At 49.0% G+C, this 25,544-nt stretch overlaps 3 protein-coding genes across 3 annotated transcripts in view; 2 read left to right on the top strand and 1 right to left on the bottom strand.

Moving 5' to 3' along the window:
• PAK5 (p21 (RAC1) activated kinase 5) overlaps positions 1–25,544 on the bottom strand; it is a 211,099-nt gene that overhangs the window by 155,552 nt on the left and 30,003 nt on the right. The window lies entirely within an intron of this gene.
• On the top strand, positions 644–17,028 carry ANKEF1 (ankyrin repeat and EF-hand domain containing 1). The gene is made up of 10 exons (XM_071438125.1): positions 644–1,000; positions 5,844–6,230; positions 6,669–6,868; positions 7,824–7,973; positions 8,439–8,562; positions 9,414–10,209; positions 12,792–13,018; positions 14,224–14,390; positions 15,577–15,714; positions 16,773–17,028. Exons 1-10 carry the CDS (start codon positions 679–681, stop codon positions 16,896–16,898), a joined length of 2,637 nt encoding a protein of 878 aa, XP_071294226.1. The 5' UTR covers positions 644–678; the 3' UTR covers positions 16,899–17,028.
• LOC139593945 (tubulin tyrosine ligase 3-like) lies at positions 17,808–23,183 on the top strand. The gene is made up of 11 exons (XM_071435543.1): positions 17,808–17,817; positions 18,429–18,772; positions 18,894–19,247; positions 19,392–19,520; positions 19,599–19,713; positions 19,810–19,923; positions 20,149–20,317; positions 20,390–20,538; positions 20,611–20,857; positions 20,950–21,382; positions 21,455–23,183. Exons 1-11 carry the CDS (start codon positions 17,808–17,810, stop codon positions 22,388–22,390), a joined length of 3,000 nt encoding a protein of 999 aa, XP_071291644.1. The 3' UTR covers positions 22,391–23,183.

The raw sequence follows: 25,544 nt of genomic DNA, 5'->3' as shown, positions 1-25,544 counted from the left end.
TGCAAACAATTCAGCTGCCAGGCTTGGCCAGGAACAAGACAGGCAGTGTTGCTGCAGTTACCCCATACATACATGACTACCGGGCCCGGCAGGAGCATTGAGGTCTGGGCTGTGGCATTTGGGAATTCGGCACTAAAGGAAGTGGACGGAAAGGAGATACAGAGCTCAGGCAGTCCCTGCTGCTGCCTTTTAGAACGACTTAGGCTTCACTTGACAAGCTCTGAGGGGTTTTTCCCCATTCACTGTCATTTTTCTCCTGTTAATACAGGTTTCTCTGTCCAACTTGGTGAACGATCCCATTTCCACCCAAGCTCATTTACATTATCGTGCTACACAGACCCTGAGGGAATGGCCGGGCCGTTGGGGGGACACAGCACCTCGCCACTCCATTTTCTGGCAACTCCAGAAAAGTCTGGAGGCGAAACAGCCGCACAGCGTTGCTTCTTCCCATGGGGGAGGAAAAGAAGGCTTGGCGAGTAAGCCAGCTACAAGGAGAGAGAGCCCAGGACACCCAAGTGCTTCCCGAGCGCCCGTCTCACCCCCGGCGGGGCGCTGGTCCGTACCGAGCTGAGGGGAGCCGGTGGCGCTGAGGGGAGCCGGTGGCACCGCGGGGATCCGGTACCGCCTCACGGCTCTCAACCGCCCGACGCCGTTGCCAAGGGGACAGCCACAACGGCGATGGCGGCCGCTGAAGCGGGCGACGGTCCGGCTGCGGCCGCTGAGGCGGGCGAGGGTCCGGCGGCGGCCGCTGAGGGTCCGGCGGCGGCCGCTGAGGCGGGCGAGGGTCCGGCGGCGGCCGCTGAGGGTCCGGCGGCGGCCGCTGAGGCGGGCGAGGGTCCGGCGGCGGCCGCTGAGGGTCCGGCGGCGGCCGCTGAGGCGGGCGAGGGTCCGGATGCTGCCGCTGAGGGTCCGGCTGCGGCCGCTGAGGGTCCGGCTGCGGCCGCTGAGGCGGGCGAGGGTCCGGCGGCGGCCCCCGAGCCCTCGGCGCCCTCCTCCTCAGGTGAGTGCCCCAGGCTGCCGAAGGTCGCTGCCGCTGCCGGGCATGGAAGCGAGGGGGCGGCGAGGCTGAGCCGCCGGCTCCCGGCGCTGCTGAGGGCCGGGGCAGAGTGGGCCCGCTGTGAGGGCTGAGCCGCAGCCTCGCCGGACACGGGCGCGCTGCGCATCGCCCCCCTCACGGCCCGCACGTTTCGCCGCTGGCATTTACCTCCGTTTGGGTGTCCGTACGGCCAGAGCAGCCGGCTCTCCAGCATCCCCCTCTTCCAGCAGCTTCTCTCCCGTTAAAGCCAGTCTACTCTACAGGCCACCCGCTCCTCTGGTCGCAGTCCAGGGAAAATAAACCAACCCCGGCTGCTCACCCTGTTCCTTGTTCCTGAACGCAGCAGTACCTCACCCCCGACTCCGCAGCCTTCCAGAAGCTTCCCTGGAGCCCAGCTGGGCTCCTGGCTGAGGAGCCACCCCCCAGCCCCTGTCCCGCAGGTGTTGCTCGTAAAGCTGATTGCCAGGTGTGGGCAATCAGGGCTCCAGGTGTGGGCAATCACGGCTCCAGGTGTGGGCAATCAGGGTTCCAGGAGCGGGCAATCACGGCTCCAGGTGTGGGCAATCAGGGTTCCAGGAGCGGGCAATCAGGGCTCCAGGTGTGGGCAATCAGGGCTGCCAGGAGCGGGCAATCAGGGCTCTGGGTGATGGCAATCAGGGCTCCAGGTGTGGGCAATCACGGCTCCAGGTGTGGGCAATCAGGGTTCCAGGAGCGGGCAATCAGGGCTCCAGGTGTGGGCAATCAGGGCTGCCAGGAGCGGGCAATCAGGGCTCTGGGTGATGGCAATCAGGGCTCCATTTCGATGGATACCGAGGTGCCTGGAAGTTGCAAGGCAAGCTGAAGACAAAAGGATGCACATCTTTTGATCCAACCCAGCCATAACCAGGGAACTGCCTTTACAGCCCTCAGGACTGGATCTGGGCTGAGATCTCCACACGATATTGAAACCTGCTCAGTTCAAACCTAAGTGCCCGTCACTGTGCTCAGCTGTGCCTCAGCCCAAGGCGAGGCATTATTGGAGAATTAACACCGAAAAACCACAGCATTATAGGCTATTCATGAGACTGGAATTCAGTTTTAGGAAGATTTTGCTGCATCACTCCTATTAGTCACAGCCAAAAATCCAGTGCAATTATTCACATAAAGCTGTAAATATAGCATGGCACTGTTACCATATTGGTTCCTTTTATACTGACATATAGGGCTCGTGCTTATCTCTGTGCCCAGCATGCAAAGGGATTAAATTTAGAAAGTGCTCAGCTATTTTCTCCCACTAAAGATAAAACACATGAAAATTTTGTTTACTGGTTTGTGAATGGTGATAATTAAAGGGATGTTTTCAACTGGAAATGTTGAAACTGACAAAACTTTTGCAAACTTCTAAGGTGGAGTCACAAGTGCTTCCAGCAGCAGTCAGACAGCAGGCTTTGACTGGGTGACAGAGAATGAGATCAGCAGCCACCAGAAGTTCCCTCTCTATCACTCTACCTCCATCACAGCTTGGAAAGCTTTGTGGGAAAACAGGAATCCAACTAAAATGATTTTCTTAATGCCATGTGTACTGAGAAAAGGATTAATCTGGATTTGAAATGAGTTCATGCTCTCCATCAGAACAATGACACAGGCTGGCAGAATGAAGGTAGCGAGTCTGTTGATATTTGTCAACAGATAAAATTGTTGCTAAGCAAACACTACAGGCCTGGGATTTGGGGTTACAGCTTCATGAAGCCCTCCCCAAAGCACAACTGTCTGAAAGCCACACTAACAATCCCTCATTTTCCATTAAGCCATCTATTATAGGTGAAGTGATAAAAAAATATATGAAATACACAGCATTGGTAGTATTTATGTCTAGTAAATTTAGTATTTACTACTAGTCAATTTACTAATTTACAATGAAAATTGACAAGATGTTGCAGTTTTCATTTTAGAAGCCTTTTTCCCTTGCTTATAACTTTATATGACCCTGGGTAGAATTTCTTATCCCACCTATGTTTCTTTGATGCTGCTACTTTAGAAGCTTCTAATAAAACTTGATCCACTCACTTTCAACAAATGCTGCAAAGAAATATTAACTGTAACAGTTAAAATGTTATGGTTGTTTTCATGTAAATTGTTGGTTCTTAATGCTTTGAAGCAAAAGCATTTTGCTTTAAACTGGCTAAGGACTCGGTGGCTGAATTGTGATAACAACAGACTTCACTATTGCGATAAAAATAATTTCACTTCTGCTCATGGAAATAATTTTATTGCTGCATGTGAAATATTAAAAGAATACTGTGATAAGCAGCTCAAAGCACCAGCAAAAATCTGATCAGAACTAAAATGGTACTCAATTGTGCATTCCACTGTGAGCAAAAATGAAAGTGTGCAGTGAGTGTAAGGTGTGCCATCAGTTTCATGTCCAGCATAGGGCAGAGGCTATAGGGAGCAAGTATCTCAAGGAATCTCCAAGATAATCCATGAAATAAATCCAAATCCATATGTATTGAATGTTATATCCATTTGTTCACATTTGTTCATCAAAGATTAGTTACTAACAGTTTTTTACCAAGTGCAGTTCTGCTCATGTTCTATGGCATTACTAACCTATGTCCAAGGAGAATGTCACTTCAGTGTTTGCTGCTTCAGGGGGAGAAAGAAAGGAATAAAAAGCAAGTTTTCATCTTAAATAAGTTCCTGAAAAATCATGAATAACAGTGGGAAGAAAGTTTTTTGGAAGTAAACCCAAGTTCCTTACTGCTGCAGGATGGTGGGAAGTGGAACAAAAGCATAAGAGAACATTTAAGCTTGTCAGTTCCATCTAAGTATCTTTCTTTTGATGAATTTCAGAGGTGTAAGAGCCTTCCCTGCAGAACATTCCTGCTGCTCCTCCTCACAGCCCCTGCAGAGTTTGCATCACAACTTTTCCCTGTCCTCAGTAGCCAGAAAAAAACTTCCTGTATTGGGGATTTGCTCAGAAATTGCTTCAGGCTCTAAAAGGCAGGCTCTGTGGGGACTCCAGTGTTCACTTCTAGCAGGGCATTACTCTGAAGTACCCTTATTTCTCAGCTCTGAGCTTTAGGACTACAGGGTTGCTATAGGTGTAATTCCTGTCAGCAGGATAAAAATCTCTGCATTTATTCCCTTTCACTGGACAAAATGTCACAGGAAGAACAACATGATTGGGATGAGAATGAACACGCCACAGGTGACAGATTTAAGTTATTGCTACCTAAAGATTTAATTGTTTGATGTAAGAATATACTTGTATATGATCAGAATGAGGGTTATGTAAGACCTAAACAGAAAAGGATTTAAGTAATGCCATGTTTAAATGGAGAACATCTGAGAGCAGCTGACCTATTCAGACCAGGTTTCATTGCAAAGAGAAAATCTTTGCATTTTAGTACCTGCTTAAACACTTCTGCAAGGGAGCAGCTTCTAATAACAACACCTTCACCCAGCATAACTGGGTGCACAAAGAGGGAGCTGAGGGCCATGTCTGTCAGGGAAAACAAGAGGCACAGTTGTCAGAAATCTGCCAACAGTTTTCCCAATCTCTGTTCCAAAACTAGGCTGGACACAGCACTTGCAAAGAAATGAGAGGCAATAGCTACAGAAACTACAACTGGCAAGTTGTACCTGTGGTACAAAAATTACCTCTCTGTCCATTTCCAACATGATTCACCTTCAGTCATCTTTTTCTACTTTTCCTGCAGATTTCTGTCAGGCTTCCTTCCCAGAATGGGAGGTCTTGCCTCACAAGGTCTGTTGGAATCGTGCATCCTTCTCCATCTCTCTGCAATCTCCCCTTCTCACAGACATTCACAAAGCACCCAGAGTAGCCAGGCAGATGCTGAGTGGTCCCATTCACAGACTACATTGCAATGAGTAAGAAACCCAAACAAACCAAACCCCGAGTGCTCTCTAACAGATGTTCCTTCACCTTTTTGTGTTGCGTGTCCTGTAGGAGTTCTGGAGGACGGGCTGACCCAAGGTTTGCTGAAGGTGCTAGGAAGCTTCTCATCCACTTGGGAAAGCTTCAGAAATGGTCCCTACAATGTCTGACCCTTCCTAACCCTCCAGCCATGAGAGCTGAGACTAGCTAAAAGAGGCTAAAAAACCTAAAAGAAAAAACCCGAAAAACATCCAGGATTGAGGCAAGTGCAAAGTCCTGCACTGAATTTTTTTCAAGAAGCTTGTGATGCATGACCTGGAAGAACCTTTTCCCAGACCAGTGCACTGCTATCTGTATTTTTTTTCCTCCAAGGGTTTTGTAGCAGAGGAATTTGACTTACTCTTTTATCTACATAGCCTAGCAGGAAGTTCATGCATCAGCTACCAGAAAAAAACCCCAAAAAACAGGGAAGGTGCTCAGGCACTGATGAGGTGATGTTAGTATAAATTTTAGTATGAATTTTATGTTTCAGGAAGTGCAGAGGACATGGTGTCTTGTGACTTTTTCCCTCATTGAAAATAACATATGAACAGCCTCCCCTTAGGCTTCCAAGTAATTGTAGATTATAACAGTTCCTTGAATGGAGAGCAGTTACTCTACAGCTTCTTAACTTAATTTTCTCCTTGGATGAGACCTCTTCAGAACAGCTGGATGACTAGAAAGAAAAATTTTGTAAGGTGCTACTTGGGTTTATAGAGTCTCTATATGTGCTGCCCACAGTAAAAGATAAATTAGTTCAAAACCTAGTGTTCTGTCCAGGTAAAGTGGATATTTTCATGCTGTGAACATGGTCTGATTCCTGATTTTACTGGCAGGTCACTATAATGTCCTCTGTGAGATTACATGTTTTCTTTTTTGTCCATGCAGAAAGTACTTCCTTGAAAGAAGAAAATCATCCCTATCCTGGGATGCTACCAGTAGATAAAAGGCTTCTAAACTTACAGATCTACAAACTTCTTCAGTGTGTTCACAAGAAAGACAAGAAGCAAATAGAAAGCCTGATCCAGATGGGATTCCCAGATCTGATTAATTACACAGAGCCCAAGGAAGGATACAGTGCCTTCCACGTGGCCGCCATGAAGAACGACATTGAAATGTGCCGCTTCCTGCTGGAGCACGGAGCACGCCCCAACGTCCACGACAACATGGGGTGCACCCCAGCCATGAAGGCAGCTGAGCTGGGCTATGAGGCCATTCTGGAATTATTAGCAACAGCTAACGCCTCCATGACTGCTGTGGATAATGAAGGGAAAGGTGAGTGGGAAGGCAGTACCATAAAGCAGTCCCTCAGCTGTGTGGCACACTTATTACATGTGATGTGTCCTGCCTGCGGAGAGGAGCTCTGCTTGAGGCTTATCCTTACAGCCCAACAGAAGCTGCTGGCCATTACAGCTTTGATGAAAATGAAAATAATTCTCCCTGAAGAGTCTAGGCCTTTAAATTATAAGTCTCCCCAGCAGAGAGCTGAGAGGTAACTTATAATTGAGACTCACATTCCTCCCATGGCCTGTGACATACTGAGCTCTGGTTTTCTCCTCGAGTAAAGTCTCTGAAGTAGAAATCTTTTTTTGCATGGCTTCACCCTCAGTGAAGGGGTCTCTGTTGCAGACTGGTCAGCTGTGAAGTCCACAGCCTCACACCCCTTCTGGTAATTTCCTTTTGCACCCTAACCCCCACTGGTTTCCTTTGCAGGTATTTTGTTTTACTGCCTTACACCTACAGTTCGCCACACCCACTGCCTGAAAATTGCCTTGGATTATGGTGCAGATGTCAACAACTGTACCACTACTGGGAGGTCTCTGCTTCTACAAGCCTGTGAGCAGGCTCATGAGGTTAAAGATATGTGCCTGATTTTCTTGGAGAAAGGAGCAGATCCCCATGCAAAAGACCCGGTATGAGCCTTTCTGTAACTAAGAACAGATACAGGAGTATAGAGCAGAGTACATGACCTTAAATCCTCACATTAAAATAAAAAAGCAGTGAAAATTGCTTAACTAGGTGGCCATACCTCTTCCCCTCTTCTGTACCAGCCTTTTTTGGAGGAGAGGGATTTAAATCTTCTTTTCGATTTTTGTAGGTTTAGAGTGCAAATATTTCCCCAAACTTACATGTAACTGGGTCAGTTGTTGGGAGCTGCAGTTCACTGTACTTCAGTGGAGCAGTGCTGATTTGTATTTGCCTTGATGTGCCCTTAGATTTTCAGAGCTGAAATAGTATTCATTAAAAGGTAAGTTATTTTAGGAAATATTTGCTAAAAGGTTGGGAAAATCTGATGAGCAATCAAGGCAGGAACAAGGCATGAGAAACTTTCTTCTCTTTTGTATGTCTTAATCATTTATTTGTTTGTTTCCTTAATTTAACAAAGACTGAAGCTCTGTGCTGTTGATAAATCAAGAAGCACAGGCTTTCCCTTGGAGTTATCCAAAGCAAACATCTATTATTATCTAGGAAAAGACAATATTAATGTATTCGAGTGAACTTTTCCTCACAGAACCATAGTGCAATTCCCTGTTGCTTTGCCTTCCCCATAGCACGCCTCCAGCCATAGCTCCTTATGCTCCTGCTTTCATAATCTGAGGTGGTATTTTGAGTTGGATGTTGTAAATATACATGAGAAGATACCCACAGAATCAGGACTCCCTAACTAAGGAATTGATTGGGAATTATTTAAAGGACTCGAGCCTTCAATGCACTTGAGTTGCTGGCACCTGACTGCTCTCTCTTGGCAGCCCTGTGAGTAGATTTGAAGGCTTACCTGCAGGTCCCTTGGAGGCTCCGAGGCTGTGGTTTGCTGGCAGTAGCAGCGGAAAGGAGGCTCCCAGTGTGACTGCTCTGTGCTGCCTGCAGGCCACGGGGCGCACGGCCGTGATGGAGGCGGCTCGGGAGGGCGCTGCCGACGTGGTGCTGGCTCTGCTGCAGAGGGGAGCCGACGTGAACCTCTTCGACTTCGAGAGACACAGCGCTGCACACTTCGCGGCCAAAGGAGGCTTCCTTGAGGTATTAACATTTGTGCTGTGAAAGCATTGCTGCAAAGCCAAACCTGCCTGGGTTTTTTGTTGTTACGGGGCTTTGCTTTGGGTTTTTGGAGCGTGTTTTTGTTGGGGTTTTTTTGAGTCTGTTATCTCAGTTGATCAAAGCATAATGATCAGTAATCAAAAGCAGATTCTTTGTAAGCATCAAAGGGATTCCAGCAGTGATAGGCCAGACAGGGGCTCATAGGGAGCTGGCAAGAAGATTGTCCTTGGTGTCTACAACTACACAAGGTTTCTGTTTCATCAGTTAAATAGGTATAATACTATTGAAAACAATAATGTTATATGTGCATTGACCAGCTGGACATGGGAGAGAACTTCATTATTAGAATGGGAATGTAAGATATTGCATTTATTTGCAAATCAATCTCACATTTTCACATGTTAAGAAGAGACAAGATTTTTGGTGGGACTCTGTTTGTTTTTCTAGATTCTGGCGATTATTTCAGGTTATGGTGCAGACTTGAAACTGGTTGCTATGAATGGTAACACACCACTTCATTATGCTGCAGAGGGAGGATTTACAGACTGCTGCAGGTATATAGGACAAAGAGGTACATGAAAACTAAATTACTTCACAACTATTATCTGTATTCTATTTCTGTGATAAAGGAAAGATTTCATTTGGGTATCTCTGAAGGATTTGACTCTTGGGTACCCTGTGGCAAAATTCATATTCAGAAGGGCCTAACCGAGGCTCTTATCTCATGTGGATGAGAGAACATTTCTCAAAGAAAGCAGCAGAAACATCAGGAGGTTGTATAACTTAGTGTTGGACAGTATTAGGTGGTTCTGAGTTTAGTTGGTTTAGATGTATTGTAAGATGATCTTCCAATAGAAAATACATTTTTAATTTGATGATAACGTAAAAAATATCTCTATGTAGTCATGAGGAAAACTTCATGCCCATGGGTATTGAAACATGGCCTGAAGCAGCTGTGATCCTTTCCTGACTTGATCAGATGATCCTGGCATTTCAAGCTTTGATCCAAGAGCGCCATGCAAAATCCCACATTCTGTTCTTGTGATCAAACAAATGATCCATTGCCAAATTGTAATGTTGGGGTATAGAAATAGGTGACACCTTAATCTTAGTTTGCTTCTTAACCTTGCTCACCACTTCAAGTAAAAATGTAAAGTTTCCACTGACGTTCTCTTTATACATATTCATGGGCGGATAAATAAATAGAGCACAGGGTTGCTCAGTGCTTCTCCCTTTGGGAAAAAAATATGGACATGTGGCTGACCTTCCAGCCTGGGATCAATGATGTGGTTCCACCTACCACTGCTATTTATATAAAATTGTAGGCCTGTGGCCACGAGTTGCCTGTGTATTACAAGTTTCTTATATTATAAAATTAGGAATTCCACTGCACTATTAGCCATACTGTGTCCATATCTCTAGGCTGTGATCCTACATGGTCCAACTTGATAAATCTGACCCCAAGGGATGTTGCCAAGGCCGGTGGGTTCAAGGCAGCAGCAACAGTGCTGCGCAAAGCTGAAAAAGCCTTAAAGAAGCCAGATGAGACCCTTGCCTGGTACCTGAAGGTGTATGACTGGTCCGTGCAGCATGAGGATGCCATCCGCAAGGAGTTTGAGATTGATGAGGAAGACGAGGGGATAGTATCCAAAAGTGATTTCATGGCAGTCATTCGGAAGCGCTGGGGCACTGTGGATCAGGAACAAATAGAAATTCTTGCTAAAAAGCATGAAGTATCTTCTGACAAGATCAGCCTGGATGATTTTTTTAAAGGCTCAAAATACCTGCAGAAAACCTTTCTGCTCTCATCCTTTGGGCCCAAAGCAAAGAAGAAGAAGAAGCCGCCGAGAAAGAAAGGCAAGAAAGGCCTCCCTGTCCCAGTTTGTGTAATCCCCAAGAGTGAACGTCCCCTCAGGGAAGATGGCCTCCCTGCCTGCATGGTGGAGGCTGTCCCCACCCTCCCCGAGGAGCAGCGATTCAAACGCGCCCTCCACGCCGCCCACCCCGTGTTCGATGACCGCGCCTGGTACATGGAGGAGCCCAGTAAAACCCTCATGGACATCAACTACCTGGTCAGAGAAGGAGACTTTGTGTCTCTGCAGAGAGCCTTCGACCAGGGCGTGCCGGTAGATATGAAAGATAAATATTACAAAACACCTTTGATGGTTGCGTGTGCAAGTGGCAACATAGTTCTTGTGGAGTTTCTTCTGGAAAAGGGGTAAGATAATTTCAATTTAATTGCTATTTTGGGAAGGCTTTCAAAAGCATAAATGTCCAGTGTTTGGACTGGATTTCAAAAGCATAAATGTCCAGTATTTGGATGCAAAAGGCTATGGTTTGTTTTTTGCTTACATAACATTTAAATATTAAAGTTACTTCCCTAAGATCTCAAGTCACAAGGGTAAGTTTATTATTTTTCACATTTTAGTAGCATGGAAATGAAAACAACCAAGAGACAAGTTCCCCAGACTGCAATTTTTGGTGTCTGGGCTGTTGATATTTGGTCAGCAGCAGGGGTTCATACCCAAGTAGTAGTGCATCCTCACAAGCAAACTCTCAAAACTGGGAAATGATTTTGGGGAAATCTGACTTGAAGGACTTGCCTGAAATCATTGAGGTGATCCTGGACTTTCCTGTTCCACATGCCTGGTTTAAACCTCCACTTTCCTCTGCAGCTGAGGCAGGCTGAAACAGCAGGATTTACATCAGAAGCCCCTGCTACTAATTAGACTGCTCCTCATTTTAGAAGTGCTTCAGCAATTCTGTAGCCTGCAGACACACTTGTGAAAAATCTCAATGACACCTTAAAAATGAAAGCAATTTCAGAAAGATTCAGTCATACTTGTGTAATAGCATAATCTCTTATTGTCAGACTGCTGTGGTCCTACAGTCCTTCACATAATTGCTTAAATGAACATTTTTCAAAGGTATGTACGTTAACTGGGTTCTTTCTCTACTATACATAGATAGAATTCATGTTAATATTAATATATCAGGGAAAGGGGCTGTAGTCATTGCTCTGGTTCCTGCAAAGACTAACAGCACATCGATCTTCCCACACCCTGGTAATTAATTAACTAACATTCCTAGAGCATATGGAAAATTGGGTGATGTGTGTATTCAGGTTTTCTGAAGATAAAGATGTAGGAGCTACCAAATTAATCCACCAGATTAATCTCTGCTCCTTTTCCCAAGCCTCAGTAGACAGCACTGGAGTCATATCGTATTTAACAATAAGACCCAGAAACACAGTAACTTAGCTTGAATAAATAGTGCCAGTTTTGAGATTGTTTCAATAGACAGAAATGAAAATGGAGAGGAAAGTTATCAGTAGCATTTAGGTTTGCATCTCTCAGCATCATGGGCTTGCAGTTTAGCATGGGCATTCAAATACCTTTTACAATATAACCTTTTCAGTACAGAACCACAAATCCATATTGAAAACAAAACAAAACATTTATCCAGCTAAATGGTTAACATTTATTACATTTAAAATTAAATTGGTGGTACCTACTTTCTATCTTCCTTCAGAAAGAATTAGAAGCAAATGAAATTTGGTCTGATGGGAAATTCTGTGCTTGATGGGCAGAAAATGCCAAGGAATTTTTAAATCAGTGCTGCATTGTCCCTGTTCCCACTGACTGGTTTCTTTCTGATAGGATGAAGTTAGGAAAAAGGGTTCAGGGGCAGACAGAGTCTGAATGCAGGCAAAGAGGTTGGGCTGAGATGAAAGTGAAATAACTGAAGAAGCTCATTTTAATGAGAATTAAAACAAATGAAAACTGCATACAAATAAACCGTAACAGCTTAGTGACTGAAAGATAAGAGAGATAAATGTGGTAGGTCAGGGAATTTACTGTGCTAAGATCTCATCAAAGACAGAATTCTGAAAAAGATTACAAATTTAATGAAGGGAAGAAGAACAGATGAATCTGTGCTTTTATTTAGACAATCACCTGACTTGAAGAGCAAAACAGCTATCGCTGGAAACAGCTTCCTTCATAATTTTTCTTCTTTCTTCCTTCCTCCTTGTTTTTTGGGAAGACAGCAGCTTTTTGTCCACCAAGCAAGTGGGACAGTGTCCCTAACTCCCTTCAGGACCCCTAGGGCTGGTAATGCTTTTCCTCCCGGTTTCAACCAAAGGCAGCCTGTTGCAGGGATCTCCCTTGAACTAGCCCTTGCTTTCTGCAGAGCATCCCAGTTTTAATTTGGGAGCAGAAACAGGTCCTAGCCCAACAGCCCAGTAGCTGAATAGTTTTTCAGTGCTCGGACTCCCGAGGCAGACCTTGTGTAGCTCGTTTGTCAAAGGGAGGAGTCAGTGCAGAGGAATGGAGCAGGCAGAGGGCAGCGACACCGAAAGGAAAGGTGAACACTTCCCTCTCGTGCAGGTAAGCTCTGCAGTGTTGCCAGATGTCCTGTAGCACCTGTTCTTGGCAGAAGGAACTTTTTGAGTTCCTGAATCTGCTTTCTGCCATTCTCGGTGAAGCTGGAGCACGAGCAGCCTTTTACAGGACTAAGGGGTTTGAATGCCTGTGTTTTTTGCTGTACCCATGAAAAGCTCCATGTGAAGGACACTGATGGCTTAGGGGGAGACATGAGCAGCACCCAGGCACACTTACAATTACTATTCCATGCCAAGTTCAGGGACTCAAACAGGTTCAGAATGGCAATATGAAAATAGCTATTTACATTGAAAATGCCATTGCAGTGGGCAGTTCCAGCTGACTGCCCTGGGAGCTGGGGCTGTTACTGTAGGCACCCCACAGCTTCAGCTGCCACAGCTGCTCTTACCCTGTGCAGGGCTGATGTGAATGCAACAGACAACTTCCTGTGGACCCCTCTGCACCATGCCTGCTACAATGGACACCTGGACATCGCTGAGGTGCTGGTGAAGGCGGGAGCAGCTGTCAATGCCCCTTCAGTAGGCGAGGCCACCCCGCTGATGAGAGCTGTTGAGGCCTGCAGGCTGGACATGGTCTATTTCTTAATCACTGCAGGTGCTGACGTCCAGGCTTTAAACAGCAACGGTAAATAGCAATGTCTCCAAAACAGGCTGTTTCTTTATTAAAAACACCTTGGAGAACTGTTCTGTGCTTAGGGTTGCTGTCAGGACTGGGATGAAGGAACAGGTTCAGTTAGTTTTCTCCAGTATGGAATAATTATTGAAAAAAGGCTTTCTTGGGCTTTGCATATCTAGAAAATGAAGTAACATGAATAATTACTCAATTCAGGAGACTGTTACTCCTCACAAGACACATACAGAGTTATAAGTGGCTTTAATGAAAACATTCTATCTAGTTATTATTATTTGAGGGAAAATTGGATTTCAGCTGTGGCTCAGAGTATAGTCTGCCACCCATTTAAGTGATTTATTTTGAGGCACAGGCAGCCCTGGTTAAAAGACTTCCTTGCTGCTCTACTTGTAGATATAACTCCTGAGAAAAAAATATTTAACAGAAAACCGAATCTGAGCTGGAACTGAAGTGTTACCTCCTCACAGCAGATCCCTCCTTCAGAGTTATTTCCACTGTCTCCAGAGTAATTGAAAAGTTCACATGCATCACCTTTCAAGCTGTTGCTCCAACATAGGAAGCAGCATTGCTACACAATGAGACTTTCCTTGCCAAAATGCCTAGTGGTGAAACCCTGCTTGTAGAAGGGATGTGTATTCCTTATTCCTTGTATCATGTGGAGTTGTGATTCACACAGCAGTTCAGTCTCACAGATACTTTACAGCCAGAGTCTCATAAGAACCAGGACAGATTTTTTTCCTTCATTAAGCACTGAAGCTGTTCATTTCCATCAGGGGGCTTTCCCTTGCCAGCCACAGAGCAAGCAGAGGCAGAAGGAGATGGCCAGCACAGCACAAGGTCAGGAATGCAGACCATCTCCTAGTGCTAAATGCTCTCAGCTCTCAGAGATCAAAATGACAACCTTCGGGACCAGGGTATTAGGCTGCAAATGGCAGAACATTAAGAACAAAGCAAGCAATACAAGAATTCCAGCAATATTCCTGCAAAACGAGTTTCAGGGCTGGTGTCTGCCAGCTCTTATTTCTGCAAGCAGTGCTGATGACCACTGCTCCTCACACCAATGTCAGGCACGCTGCTGGCACATGGGATAGGTAATAAAACACTGGCCATATTAAATTCAGCTGATTGTCCAGCTGCAATAAACCAGTGCCAAAGTTAATTTTCATGGTTTACACAGATATTTATTTTTTTAAATACAGGAAGGAGTGCTCTCGATCTTGCTGAAGTACTTGAAGATGCTACAATAATTGAACTGCTTGAAAATCAACTGCAAATTTTGGCAGAAGAACAAGAAAAAGAAGAAGCAAAGGCAGCAAAAGGTGGGAAGGCAAAACCACCAGAGCCACCGAAATCTGTGAAAACAGAGGTATGAGAGATGGTAACAAAGGACTGATTTGCTAACAGTTAGCAGGGAGCTGCTTTCTTTCTATTCTTTGCCACCTGTTCCTCTCTAACTCTGTAACTTGGGCAGCTTTGTTAAAGTGAGTATTTTCAGATGCTCATACTGTTCTTGTGAGTATTAGAACTTGTTCATTGGTTGAAATTTTTCTTGCTAATTAGACAAACTTCATGTCTTCCCCAGACACACATCAGAATGATGTTCTGTATCACTAGCAGACACAGAAAAAGATTTCCTTTTCTTTTTCCCTCCTCCTGAAGTATATGTTCATCCAGCTCTGTTGTGGTAAACACTGAACAACTGGTAACCATAATTTCTTAAAGGGAGAACCTCTTTTTTCACAAGATAAGAGCAAGACCCTTCAAACTGGTTAAAGGTTTTTTATTCTCCTAGTTGAACTCACTGAGAAAATAGCAGGCTTGCTAACTTCCTATTTTCCATTTTGTGCCATATCCTTCCTCTTCCATGATTTACCTGAGTCCTGTTTCTCAAATCCCACACTGATGTTTGCCTGTTTTATTTCTGAATGCTTTTCCTGCACCCTCTGGGAGTCTTGAGCAGCTCAGCATTGCCCTATTCCCAAGCTGATACCAGCCTCTGTGCCCACATCCAGGTTCTCCTCCTGTGGATGAGACCTTCCTGATTCACCAGTGGCACTTTTAGTCACGTCCAGCTTGCTGTTTAGGGAGAAGTTGAAATTGTATCTGTGTGGCTGGAGGTGTCCTTCAGCTGCCCTGGACAGTGCAGTAAATATGTCCCAGTAGCTAAATGTTGGCATCTCCTTGCACAAAGGTTTTGAATGTCAGAGACAGCACAGGACTTTCAGAGGCAGGAGGAAGACAGCCTTAGGTGCCTGTTCATTCCTCACTTGGAAGAGGAGGGGATCACCAGCGGTACAAGGCGACTGTCTTGGGAGTCACAAAGAGCAGTTAATGTTTTAGTGCCCAAGGAAGAGAGGTGCCTTTTACCTTTCAAAAGGGTGGCCCTTGCAATTTTTGATTTTAAAAATCAGCTTTGACAGAAACAGGTTCTGAAGAGATTAGGAAAAATACCCCCTCAGTAAACATCATAGCAGAGCATCAGAAGATGCAGGATGCATGCCTTGCTTGTGAACATGATGTATTGGTAAAATTGGTACCTTCTTGCCCTTCAGTCTCCAGATGAATCCCCACCACCTGAGGAAGAAGCTGTTCCTGAAAAGACAAAGCGTTCCCGCAAGGACAGTTCTGCTTATTGGAAATCCTTGGCAGCAAGAGAAGACAAAAATGACATCTCCTTCAGACCCAGGAAAGTACGTACAGCAGCAAAACAGGAGTGCAGTTCCCTGGTCACTTTTGATCTCTTGCTGAGATCAAAACCCACAACAATCCAAGCATTCATCTAGCTTAGAGATGATGTGACACAGCCTGGAGAGGTTGCCACCAAACAAGAGTAAATTAAAGAGTTTGTGGATGTATAATTTATAATTACACAAACATATATGTGACATATATTTGTGGAAATCAAATATTTGTTTTATATATCAAAACCTCTTATCAAAATCAAAATCTCTTATCGTATTTTTAGATTGGATTAAAGTGCAGCCACAGTAAAATTAAAATGCAACTACATTTATGATATGTATTTTTATACTCCTGCTTTTAAAAGATAGGAGTCTATTTGCATAGCATAGGCACCAACTTCTAACTTGCCCTGTTGATTAGTTATCACATGATGACTTTTGGCAGTGACATTTACTGAACTAGATGGATCACAGCACACTAAATATTTGCTACCTAGAGTTGGAATAGTGGAAATACAACTTTTCTGTCCAGGTCTTGTCATACACGCTTAGAAATAACTGAGAAACAGAACAACATAATCACAGTGAGGTAATTTTTGTAATTTTTTTTCCTCCTTGAAAAGGAAAAGAACGCCACTGCTGGCTGAGCAGTTATGTTTGGAGTTTGTTTATCATTTCCCTAACCCTGATTTATGCTAGTTTCTACAATGGTCTCAGAAGACTGAGGCTACATAGCTGATGACTTTACAGCTAATTACTATTTTCCACTCTGAGGATCATGAGCCCGAGTCAGTAATTTTAAATAATTACCTTAAGATCTTCTTTCCCACATTATCTGTAATCCGAGTCCATGGCATGATAAAGATTGGAAGTGACAACAAGAGAATGCTCTGTTTGTACACACACACATTGTTGACCTCTCCTCTGCTGGGAGGCCACACTGCTTCTTTTCTGTCTCGCAGTGGAAAGGAGTGCTAGAACATGCCTCTCTTTGGCTAACAGTATCTTCTTAGTGCCTCTGTTGCAAAAGGCCCACCAAATTAACTACACAAACCTTTATTTTGTAGATATGGAGCCCTGATGCCACAGCAATGCAACTTGCAGAACAGCGAGTATTGCTCAGTGAACGCGCTGCTCTTTGTGGTCACATGGCAGATTTTACAACCCTCTTCAATAGAAAATTTGAGAAATAAGCACAGCATCTGGAAAAAGCTACTTCAGCACATGTTTTGAGGAGGCAAAGATGCAAAAGGCTACTCCTTTGCAAGGAAGGAATCGTGCAGTGCTCAGTAAATAAATCTCAGTTACCATAAAAGAAAATCATATCAAGTTTTTCCTCTATAGATTATGTTGCTTACACACAATCTTTTGTTGAGGGCTTAGTCTGGAAAAAGATTTATCCTCATGTGATTCCCAGTCTTGGAGCTGGCTCAGTATACTTCAGGGAATAGCCGCTGTTGTGACACACACACCTCTTGCAAAGGTGTGGCTTTATAAGGCTTTCTTCACCCCAGCACAAAACTTCTTCCTGGAAGATACATCCCCCTTCTACTCTAGATATGTAGATATGAAGATGGCATTCAGAAAATAGCTAAGACAGCAATGTTCTGAGTTGTCTGTAGAGGCCACAGAGAGTTTACAGCCAGGACTATCACAGTGCCTCATGTACTTCCTTCATGTTCTCCCATTCATTTTCCAAAGTGCGTGTGAGACCTGAAACTGCTTCCACCCCAACAGGCACAGATTGTTTTCCTTCTGATTTCTTGAAAGGATAATAATCTCGGTATAATAATCTGTAATCCACTTTTCTCCATTCTCCTGGAGAAAAACGTTCCAGCAGGTCTGGAGCCCCCCAACCCCTGCACCTGAGCCAAGGGGCCTGTCTGTGATGCCAGTTTAACATTGTGACCCCCCTCTGCAGCCAGTAACTGAGGTTCTTGGTAACACATCCCTCGGGGGCAGTCACAGTGAAACAACACTGACTGACCAGTGTGTGATTTTTATCTGCCAGCATAAAACTGCTGCTGCCTGCAGGTGATTGTAAATAACAAAAATAGTAGAGCTTCAGTTAAGTCATAGGAGGCAGTGTGGGCAAGGAGCCCATGAACAATCGTAAATGAAACTGCATCTCTGAAAGAAGGAGAAGCAAAGGGGCAATTTGCTGAACAGTAGCCATCAAAATAAAATCAAGCAGCAGTCAGAAATTATACTGTAAGGCAAAACTGTGTTTCTGGCAGAGCTCTGTCATAGAGGTTACCTAGGACAGTTCACAGCCTTCACATGTCCAACGAGGCTTTTCCGGGTTCTTAGTGCAAGGTTGAGCAGCACACCATTCCTTGTGGGATCCTCCACTACCTGTGTCAGGAAGGGATCATCAAAGCTTTCCAGGAACCTCCTGGACTGTCCGCACTTTGCTGTGTTGCCTCTCCAGCTGTCAGGGTGGTTAAAGTCCCTCACAAGAGGGGGGAACCAGGACTTGTGTATTGAGGCTGCTTTGAGCACCCTGCATTGTGGCATCACAGTGGTGATGGAATAAGGAGGCTGTGTCCTGCGCAGGACACCCACTGCAGTCCCTAAGGGATGGGGGAATAGGAAAACCTGCTTGGCCTGGAGGAGGCAGAGCCACCCACAGCTCCCCTTGCCATCAGGCTGGCCTGGGACAGTGTGACACAGAGCAGCCCAGCAGGCACCCAGCCCCTCAGCCAGGGGCAGTACCTGAGCAGCTGACACCCCAGCTGCCCCTGGCCCAGCAGGTCAAGGACAAGGGAACAGTGCAGCATCTCGAGGCTGTGGAGTGCAGCTGGGATGCTGGCAGAAGGCTTGGCACGTCCAGAAATGCCATGGCAGGATCCCCAGACGTGGTGAGGCAGAGGCAGACAGGTCAGCATGTTCTCCCCCTCCCTGCCCACCCCGTGGGGCTGGGGACACGGGGGCAGCGGGCTCAGGTGGGGCTGTCCTCACAGGGCAGGTGGCAGCTGCCACCATCGGCTACCATGATGGCCAGCAGTACACAGCTGAGTCGGAGCGGCTCAGGAAGGCCAGGCTGCGCGTGGAGAAGGCCATTAAGGTGAGGGATTCGATCCCACAGTGCCCCGAGATGGCACATGCTGGCATTTGTGCCCCTGTGGCTCAGCAGAGCCGAGTCGGAGCTCTGGGGAGGGCAGGCTGAGCTGGCTGCTGTCCTGCAGGAGAAGAAGATCTTCACCGTGCACGGCCCCTACCCCGTCATCCGCCGGCTGCTGCGTGCCCGGGGCTGGGTGGAGAGGAAGCTGCCCCTCAATCGCAAGCAACTGAAGCAGAAGCCTGCCGACCAAAGCAAACAGCAGCTGGACAAGGGGGCAAGTGGTGGCGGTGATGAGCAGGGGGAGACAGTGCTGAACCCGCCCGGTGGGGCACAGCCTTCCTTGGGCACCGCAGAGCCCCTGCAGCACCCATGTTGCACAGCACACGGTAAGGAGAACGAGGGCGAAAGGGAAGATGAAGACGAGAAGGAAGACAAGGAGCAGAGCAGTGAGGACTCTGAAGACATCCATGACCTCATGGTTAGCTAAGGGAGCTAGGGCTGAGCTCTGCCACAGCTCCCCACGTCCTCCCCTGGGACCCTCAGGGGCAGGGCTCAGCCTGGGGTGAGGGGCTGGGGCAGGATGGGGGCTCCCTGGCTCACCCCAGCCCACTCCCTCCCGCAGTCCTTCCTGGTGCAGGACCAGGTGCCAAACTTCCTCTGGACCATTCGCCTGAGCAGCGTTGACCAGGAGCTGCTGCCGAGGATTGAGGTGGTGAACCGCTATCCCCGGCTGGCTGCGCTTTGTACCAAGGTGGGAGCACAGGGGCCTCAGGGAGGGGACACAAGGGGTGCAGGTGTGCAGAAGGAAATGACCAGCTTCTCTAAACAGGAGGGGCTATGCCAAAGCCTGCAAAACCTGTCCTGGTTTGAGCAAGTTGACTTCAACACCTTTTTCCCCCGGTGCTACCGGCTGGGGTTCAAGGATGAGAAGGAAGCCTTCATTGGTGAGCCAGGGGCTGCTGCCCTCCTGTCACCCCTCATGCTCCAGTCTTCCCATGTCCTGTGCAGGACTGGCTAGGGATGATGCTTCCCTCTTGCAGACGATTTCTGCCTGACAGCAGCTCGCAGCCTTCTCAAACTGGCCCTGCAGAAGGTCGGGGACAGGCCGGTGGGGACAGAGCAGCCCTCAAAACCCGACGAGGTGCTGGGTGAGCGCACGGAGCTGGCTGAGCGGGGCAGAGGCGAGGGATGAAATGGGGAGTTCAGGGCATGTCTGAGGACTGAGCTTGGAGGCTGAGCCTCTGCTCATGTCTGTGGCTTGGGATCCCTTACTCCGTCCCCTGCCCTAGCTCGAAAGGCACCTGTCCCACAGGAAGGCTCAGTGCTTTGGCCCCAAGGCTGGCATAGGAGTGATGAATTTCACCTCATGCTGTCCACAGCAGGGCCGCACTCCCCCCTGTATCCCCAGCTGCTGGAGGAAGCTCTGGAGGTCTGTGAGCAGCACCTGGGAGTTCTGGGGCACCAGGACATCGACAGGAGCACCCCGTCACCCTGCCGGACATGCATCGACTGGGACCGCTTCCTGCCGGAATACTACCGTGTGGCACAGTGGGTGCTGAGCGAGACGGGGTGGGGGGCACGGTGGTGGGGCTGGTGCTGACTCCCCATGTCCCCCCACAGTGAAGGGGCCAGGCTGGAGCTGGGCAGGGAGCAGCAGGAGCGGTGCCAGGAGCTGCTGCAGCGCCTGGAGGAGAAGCTGCCGCAGCTCGGCATAGAGGGCAGCCTCAACGTCTGGATCGTCAAGCCCAGCGCCAAATCCCGCGGCAGGGGTAAGGCTGGGGGAGGCACGGGGCACACACATCCCCGCGGAGAAGGGGTCCCACCGTCCCTGTGTTGCCCAGGCATCGTGTGTGCGGCGCGGCTGGAGGAGGTGCTGGAGCTGGCGCAGAGCTGCGTGGGCACCCCGGCGGGCGTGTGCGAGTGGGTGGTGCAGAAGTACGTGGAGCGGCCGCTGACCATCTTCAACACCAAATTCGACATCCGGCAGTGGTTCTTGGTGACCGACTGGAAGCCACTGACTGTCTGGTTCTACCGAGACTGCTACCTGCGCTTCTGCTCCCGGCCCTTCTCCCTGTGCCACCTGGAGCCGTGAGTGTCCCCCCTGAGCCCCGGCTGGCACTGCCCAGCCCCTCGGTCGGGTCAGTGTCCCCCCTGACTCAGCCCCCCTCTCCCTGTCCCAGCGCCAGGCACCTCTGCAATGTCTCCATCCAGAAGCGGTACAAAACATGGCAGCCAGACCCCCGTGTGCCCCCTGACAAGATCTGGTCCAACAAGCAGTTCCAGGCCCACCTGGCGTGGCTGGGGCAGGCAAACGCTTGGCAGCGGGTGGTGGTGCCCGGCATGAAGGCGGCGATCCTGAACGCCCTGCGCTGTGCCCGGGATGAGGTGGGCTCCCGCAAGGGCAGCTTTGAGCTCTTCGGGGCCGACTTCCTCATCGGGGAGGACCTCCAGCCCTGGCTGCTGGAGATCAACTCCTGCCCCACCATGAGCCCCTCCTCGGCGGTGACGCGCCAGCTGTGTGCCAACGTCCAGCGGGACACGCTGCGCCTCGTGCTCGACCGCAAGGACGACCCCACCTGCTCCATTGGTGCCTTTGAGCTCCTCTACAGGGAGGTAGGCTGGGGACTGGGGACAGCCACCCCCCAGGCACCCTGAGCCCCCACTGCCCCTTGTGTCCTCCTGCAGGCAGCCGTGTCCTCGTGTCTGACTGCGGGGCTGAGGCTGATGGTCACGGGCTGTTCCCTGAAGAAGCCCCGGTCGGCAGAGCATCGATCCCAGGACAAGCTCCCCAGCTCTGCACCCTCAGGGAAGAGAGCCACCAAGGTTCCCTGGTCGAGGGTGGCACAGGAAAAGCTGCCCCCTATGGGGCTGCAGGGCAGCCGCTGTCTGCCCAAATCTGACCCTCCAGCACTGCCACGGCCCCCGGACTGCTCTGCTGGGAGCCAGGAGCTGCCATGGCTCCTTCACCTCAATGGGCAGCCCGAGGAAGCTCAGCCCCTGATCAGTAGCTGTTCCATGGATAGAGTGACAGGACCACCAACCCAGGGAGCCACCAGGAGCCCCCAGCGACCCCCAGGTTACTCTGCTGGAGACCAGGAGTTGCCATGGCTCCTTCACCTGGTGGTCGGGCAGCCCCAGGAAGCTCAACACCAGACAGCTTTGCAGCCGACCACCAGCTGTCCTCTGCACGGGGGGCCTGTGCCACTGCCCCGGGGAGCGACCAGGAGTTCCTGGCTCCCTCCGGACGGTTCTGCCAGGAGCCAGGAGCTCCTCCACCTGGCTGGGCAAGCCGAGGATGCTGGGCCTCAGTTAGCTCACCCCCAGGAAGCTCAGCCCCCGATCAATAGCCGTCCCCTGCACAGGTTGTCACCGCGCCAGGAAGCGCCCCGGAGGCCCAGGCGACCCCCAGGGCGCCAAGGATTGCCCCGACTCAGTCAGCCGGGTGGGCAGCCCCAGGCTGCCCGGCCCCACAGAGCTCTGCCCCCGATCAGTGCCCGTCCCCCGGTGCGGGGGCCTGTGCCACAGCCCCGGGCAGCGCCCAGCAGACCCTGGCGGCCCCCGGGCTGTGCACCGACCCCTGCAGGGCTTCCTGCCAGGCCAGCACGCCTGCCGGCGCTGTGACAGCACCGGGAGCCCAGCCCCTGCCGAGAACAGGAGAATACGGCAGCTCTCCAGGGGATGCAGAGGACCTGGGACACAGAGACACCCCCACGAGGTGACAGCGCCCTGCCCGTCCTGGATGGGCTAACACAGCAGCACCCAGCGGGAACAGGAGCCCAGTGCTGTGCTGCGGTAGCCACCTCAGCCTGCATGCCTGCTTCAATAGACTTTCATGAGAAGGAGCCTGGCTTGGACCTTCTGTGTATGGGGGACGTGGACACAGCTGGGGATGATGCTGCAGGCAGAACCTGGGGCTGCCAGGGCAGCTCCTCTGCTGGCTACAGACACAGGAGGCAGGGAAAGCTGCCTGAGGTGGCCCCTGCCAGGCAGAGCTGTGGCAGCGGTGACATTGCTGCACCCCTGGCAACTGGTGAGGCACAGAGTGCTGGCAGGGCTGGTGCCCCCTGGCACGCCTGGGGCATGGCAGGAGGAATCCCATCCTGTGGGTGTGCCAAGAAAAGAAGGGGGTGTGTGAGCCTGGCAGCAGGAGGGGATTAACGGGCTGGCAAAGGGAAGTCAGGTGTCCTCAGGGGTCCCCTGTGGGCTCCTGGGGCTGCTCAGGTATACAGGAAAGGAGGTGGGGGGAGTGCAGTGGGGCCCTGGGGCAGCACCAGCTCCTGCAGGTTCCTTTTGTGATGAGGTAACCCACCTTGCTACAGAATCCCAGAATGGCTGGGGTTGGAAGGGACCACAGTGGGTCACCTGGTGCCACCTCCCTGCTCCAGCAGGTGATCCCAGAGCACACGGCACAGGATTGTGTCCAGGCAGTTCTTGAGTGTCTCCAGGGAGGGACATTCCTTAGTGTCTCTGGGGATGTGTTCCAGTGTGTGGAGTGAGTTCTTCCTGACAGCTGGAACTGGCACTGCCAGGGCAGCTCCTGTGCTGGCAGAGAGCACACAGGATCTCGTGGCTCCCCAGTGCTTGTGCCCAGCAGCCCTGTGCCTGCTGCTATCCCCGAGGATGGCTGGGCTGGGCCCCTCCTGCCCTGCTCTGGGCTGGGCAGATGTGACCAGAGCATGGTACATCAGCTGCAGGAAAAGGCTGGTGCTTCTGGCAGAGTTTTGATGTGGAGACTGGAGCTGAGAGAGCCAGCCACTCTGCTGTTAGAGCCAGCTCCTCAGGCCTCCTCTCTGCAAGAGAGTTCTTCCTCACTGGGGAACTCCAGCTGCATTAAGGTCCAGACAGACCATTTTCTGCTGGCTGCAGTCATCAGGGCCACTGGGAGCAAGTGGAAGAGAACCTGGATGCAAGGGGAAAATCAAACTTGGCCAGCAGCAGGGGCCATCTCCTGCATCAGTTTGGATCATGTACCCATGTTGGTGACTAGCCCATGAAAAAGTTGTTTGGCAGGGCAAGTACTGAGGGGGGGACCATCTTCTGTTCCCCTAGGAAATCCTGACTGGCATCATCCTCGTGCCTTCTCATCCCAGCCACAATGGGCTGCAGACTCTCCCAGTCTTCACATGTTGCTCCACACAAAGAAAGGAGAAGAGCTGACTTAACTGGCATTTTGATATCTATCACTCAGTCAGAAAACCCAGTGCTCAGAAAACGTTTTTGTGTGACTGGTCAATTCATTCAGATGCCTATGGCCCAGAGGCAGAAGTGGAGCAAACAGAGAGGCTTGGCTGAGCCAGGATGAATCTTTCAAGACTGTCCTCAAGGGTGGCAGTCAGGATGTATTTAGAGACTCCCCTTGTACATCAGAAGTGGAGTAGGAGAGTCTCTTGCATGAGGCAGTGTCAGCAGCACAGGAAGGTTTAAGGGATGTGAGAGCAGGTGTCACAAGGAGAGTCAAAGGATGAAGCTCCAGAACTTAAATGGCATCAGCAGAAATAAGGGTGTTGAACACAGAGCTGGAAGTAAGCTGTGAGAGAGGGAAGGAAACTGCTAATGGAATGGTTATGGAAAAGCTGAGTGATCATTTGATGGGTGGTTTAAAATGGGGCCAAGGGATAGTCAGACAGAGAGAGACCTTGGTAATAGAGAGGAAAGCTCCGCTCTCCCAAGAGTCAGATCCTTCTGGGAAGCTGAATCAGTTGTGTGCCAGAAAATGTACTGAGAGCAAGGAAATTTGCAGGTAGGAGTTCAAACAGATTACTACTGTGACTCAGTCTCTTGAGATGGGTAACACAAGCAAAAAATAAATCAAAGGGGGAAACCAGTGCAGAAGAGTTAAGCAGACAGAGAGCAGCAACAACAAAGGAAAGGAGAGATGAACTCTGCACATGTACACAACCTAAGGCCAGAGGAGTTGAATGCTAGTGCTGGTTCACAGGCAGGCTGTCATGTAAGTTTAGCCACACTTTGTGATTTGCCTTTGAGGTTCAAACGCTTGTGAAGCCTCCAAGGATTGTTTCAATCTAACAGAAGTACCTCGGGCTGGCTGCTCTTGCTGCCTCAGAGTGCTTCATGTCCTGCTGGATTCCTGCACACCTACTTGCCTGTTCCATCCGTGCCCCACGAGGCAGCCCTCACACACCTACCCAAACACAAACATGCACAGTGAGTCCCTTCGTGCAGTTCCTTGTTCCCAAGGCTCCCCTAAACTCCCTGGAGTTTCCCCAGCCTGCCTCTGCTATGGCTGTTCAAGGAGGAAGATGTGAGCACAGTCTCCTTGTGCTAGCAAACAGGACATCGAGTCATCACTTTGATACCACCACAGCTTCAGTAAAAGGCACAAAATAACATTTATGTGATAAAAATCCCTCTCACCTCTGTCCTCAGATTAATCTTACAGGTGGCCTACATCAGTACATGTGTTTTTCCCAATTTATCATATATTTTATTAGGTATGTATTTATGACTGAAATACAAGAACCTGCTTTTCCCTCCCCATTTTCAACACATTTACCATTCATTTGGGTTTTTCTGAAAGGCAACTTGCAACACAAATACTGTTCTAGTCCCAGTAATCTGTGCTCATACGCTAGTGGAAAACAGACAGAAATTCCACCAAGTGGAATTCCTGGGCTGCTGTAAGCACAGTGGAGTTAATAAATACACTTACAGCTTAGGACTTTTGAATGGCTCCTGAATAACCAGCTTTATCAATTGTTTGAGACTGAATCCCAGGAAATTAAATTTAGCATTACTACTGCCACAAATCTCTTGC

This window comes from Agelaius tricolor, unplaced genomic scaffold, assembly GCF_023055355.1.
Source record: "Agelaius tricolor isolate 1412-34295 unplaced genomic scaffold, bAgeTri1.0.p SCAF_1, whole genome shotgun sequence".
Classification (NCBI taxonomy): Eukaryota; Metazoa; Chordata; class Aves; order Passeriformes; family Icteridae; genus Agelaius; species Agelaius tricolor.
This window is presented reverse-complemented; position numbering and strand designations above follow the sequence as displayed.

Coding starts and splice junctions, on each gene's coding strand:
- ANKEF1 (XM_071438125.1), top strand. CDS start 679: ATGGCGGCCGCTGAAGCGGGCGACGGTCCGGCTGCGGCCGCTGAGGCG. Junction 6,231..6,668: donor TGTGGATAATGAAGGGAAAG/GTGAGTGGGAAG, acceptor TTTCCTTTGCAG/GTATTTTGTTTTACTGCCTT. Junction 8,563..9,413: donor CAGGTATATAGGACAAAGAG/GTACATGAAAAC, acceptor CCATATCTCTAG/GCTGTGATCCTACATGGTCC.
- LOC139593945 (XM_071435543.1), top strand. Junction 19,248..19,391: donor AAGACATCCATGACCTCATG/GTTAGCTAAGGG, acceptor TCCCTCCCGCAG/TCCTTCCTGGTGCAGGACCA. Junction 19,521..19,598: donor TGGCTGCGCTTTGTACCAAG/GTGGGAGCACAG, acceptor TTCTCTAAACAG/GAGGGGCTATGCCAAAGCCT.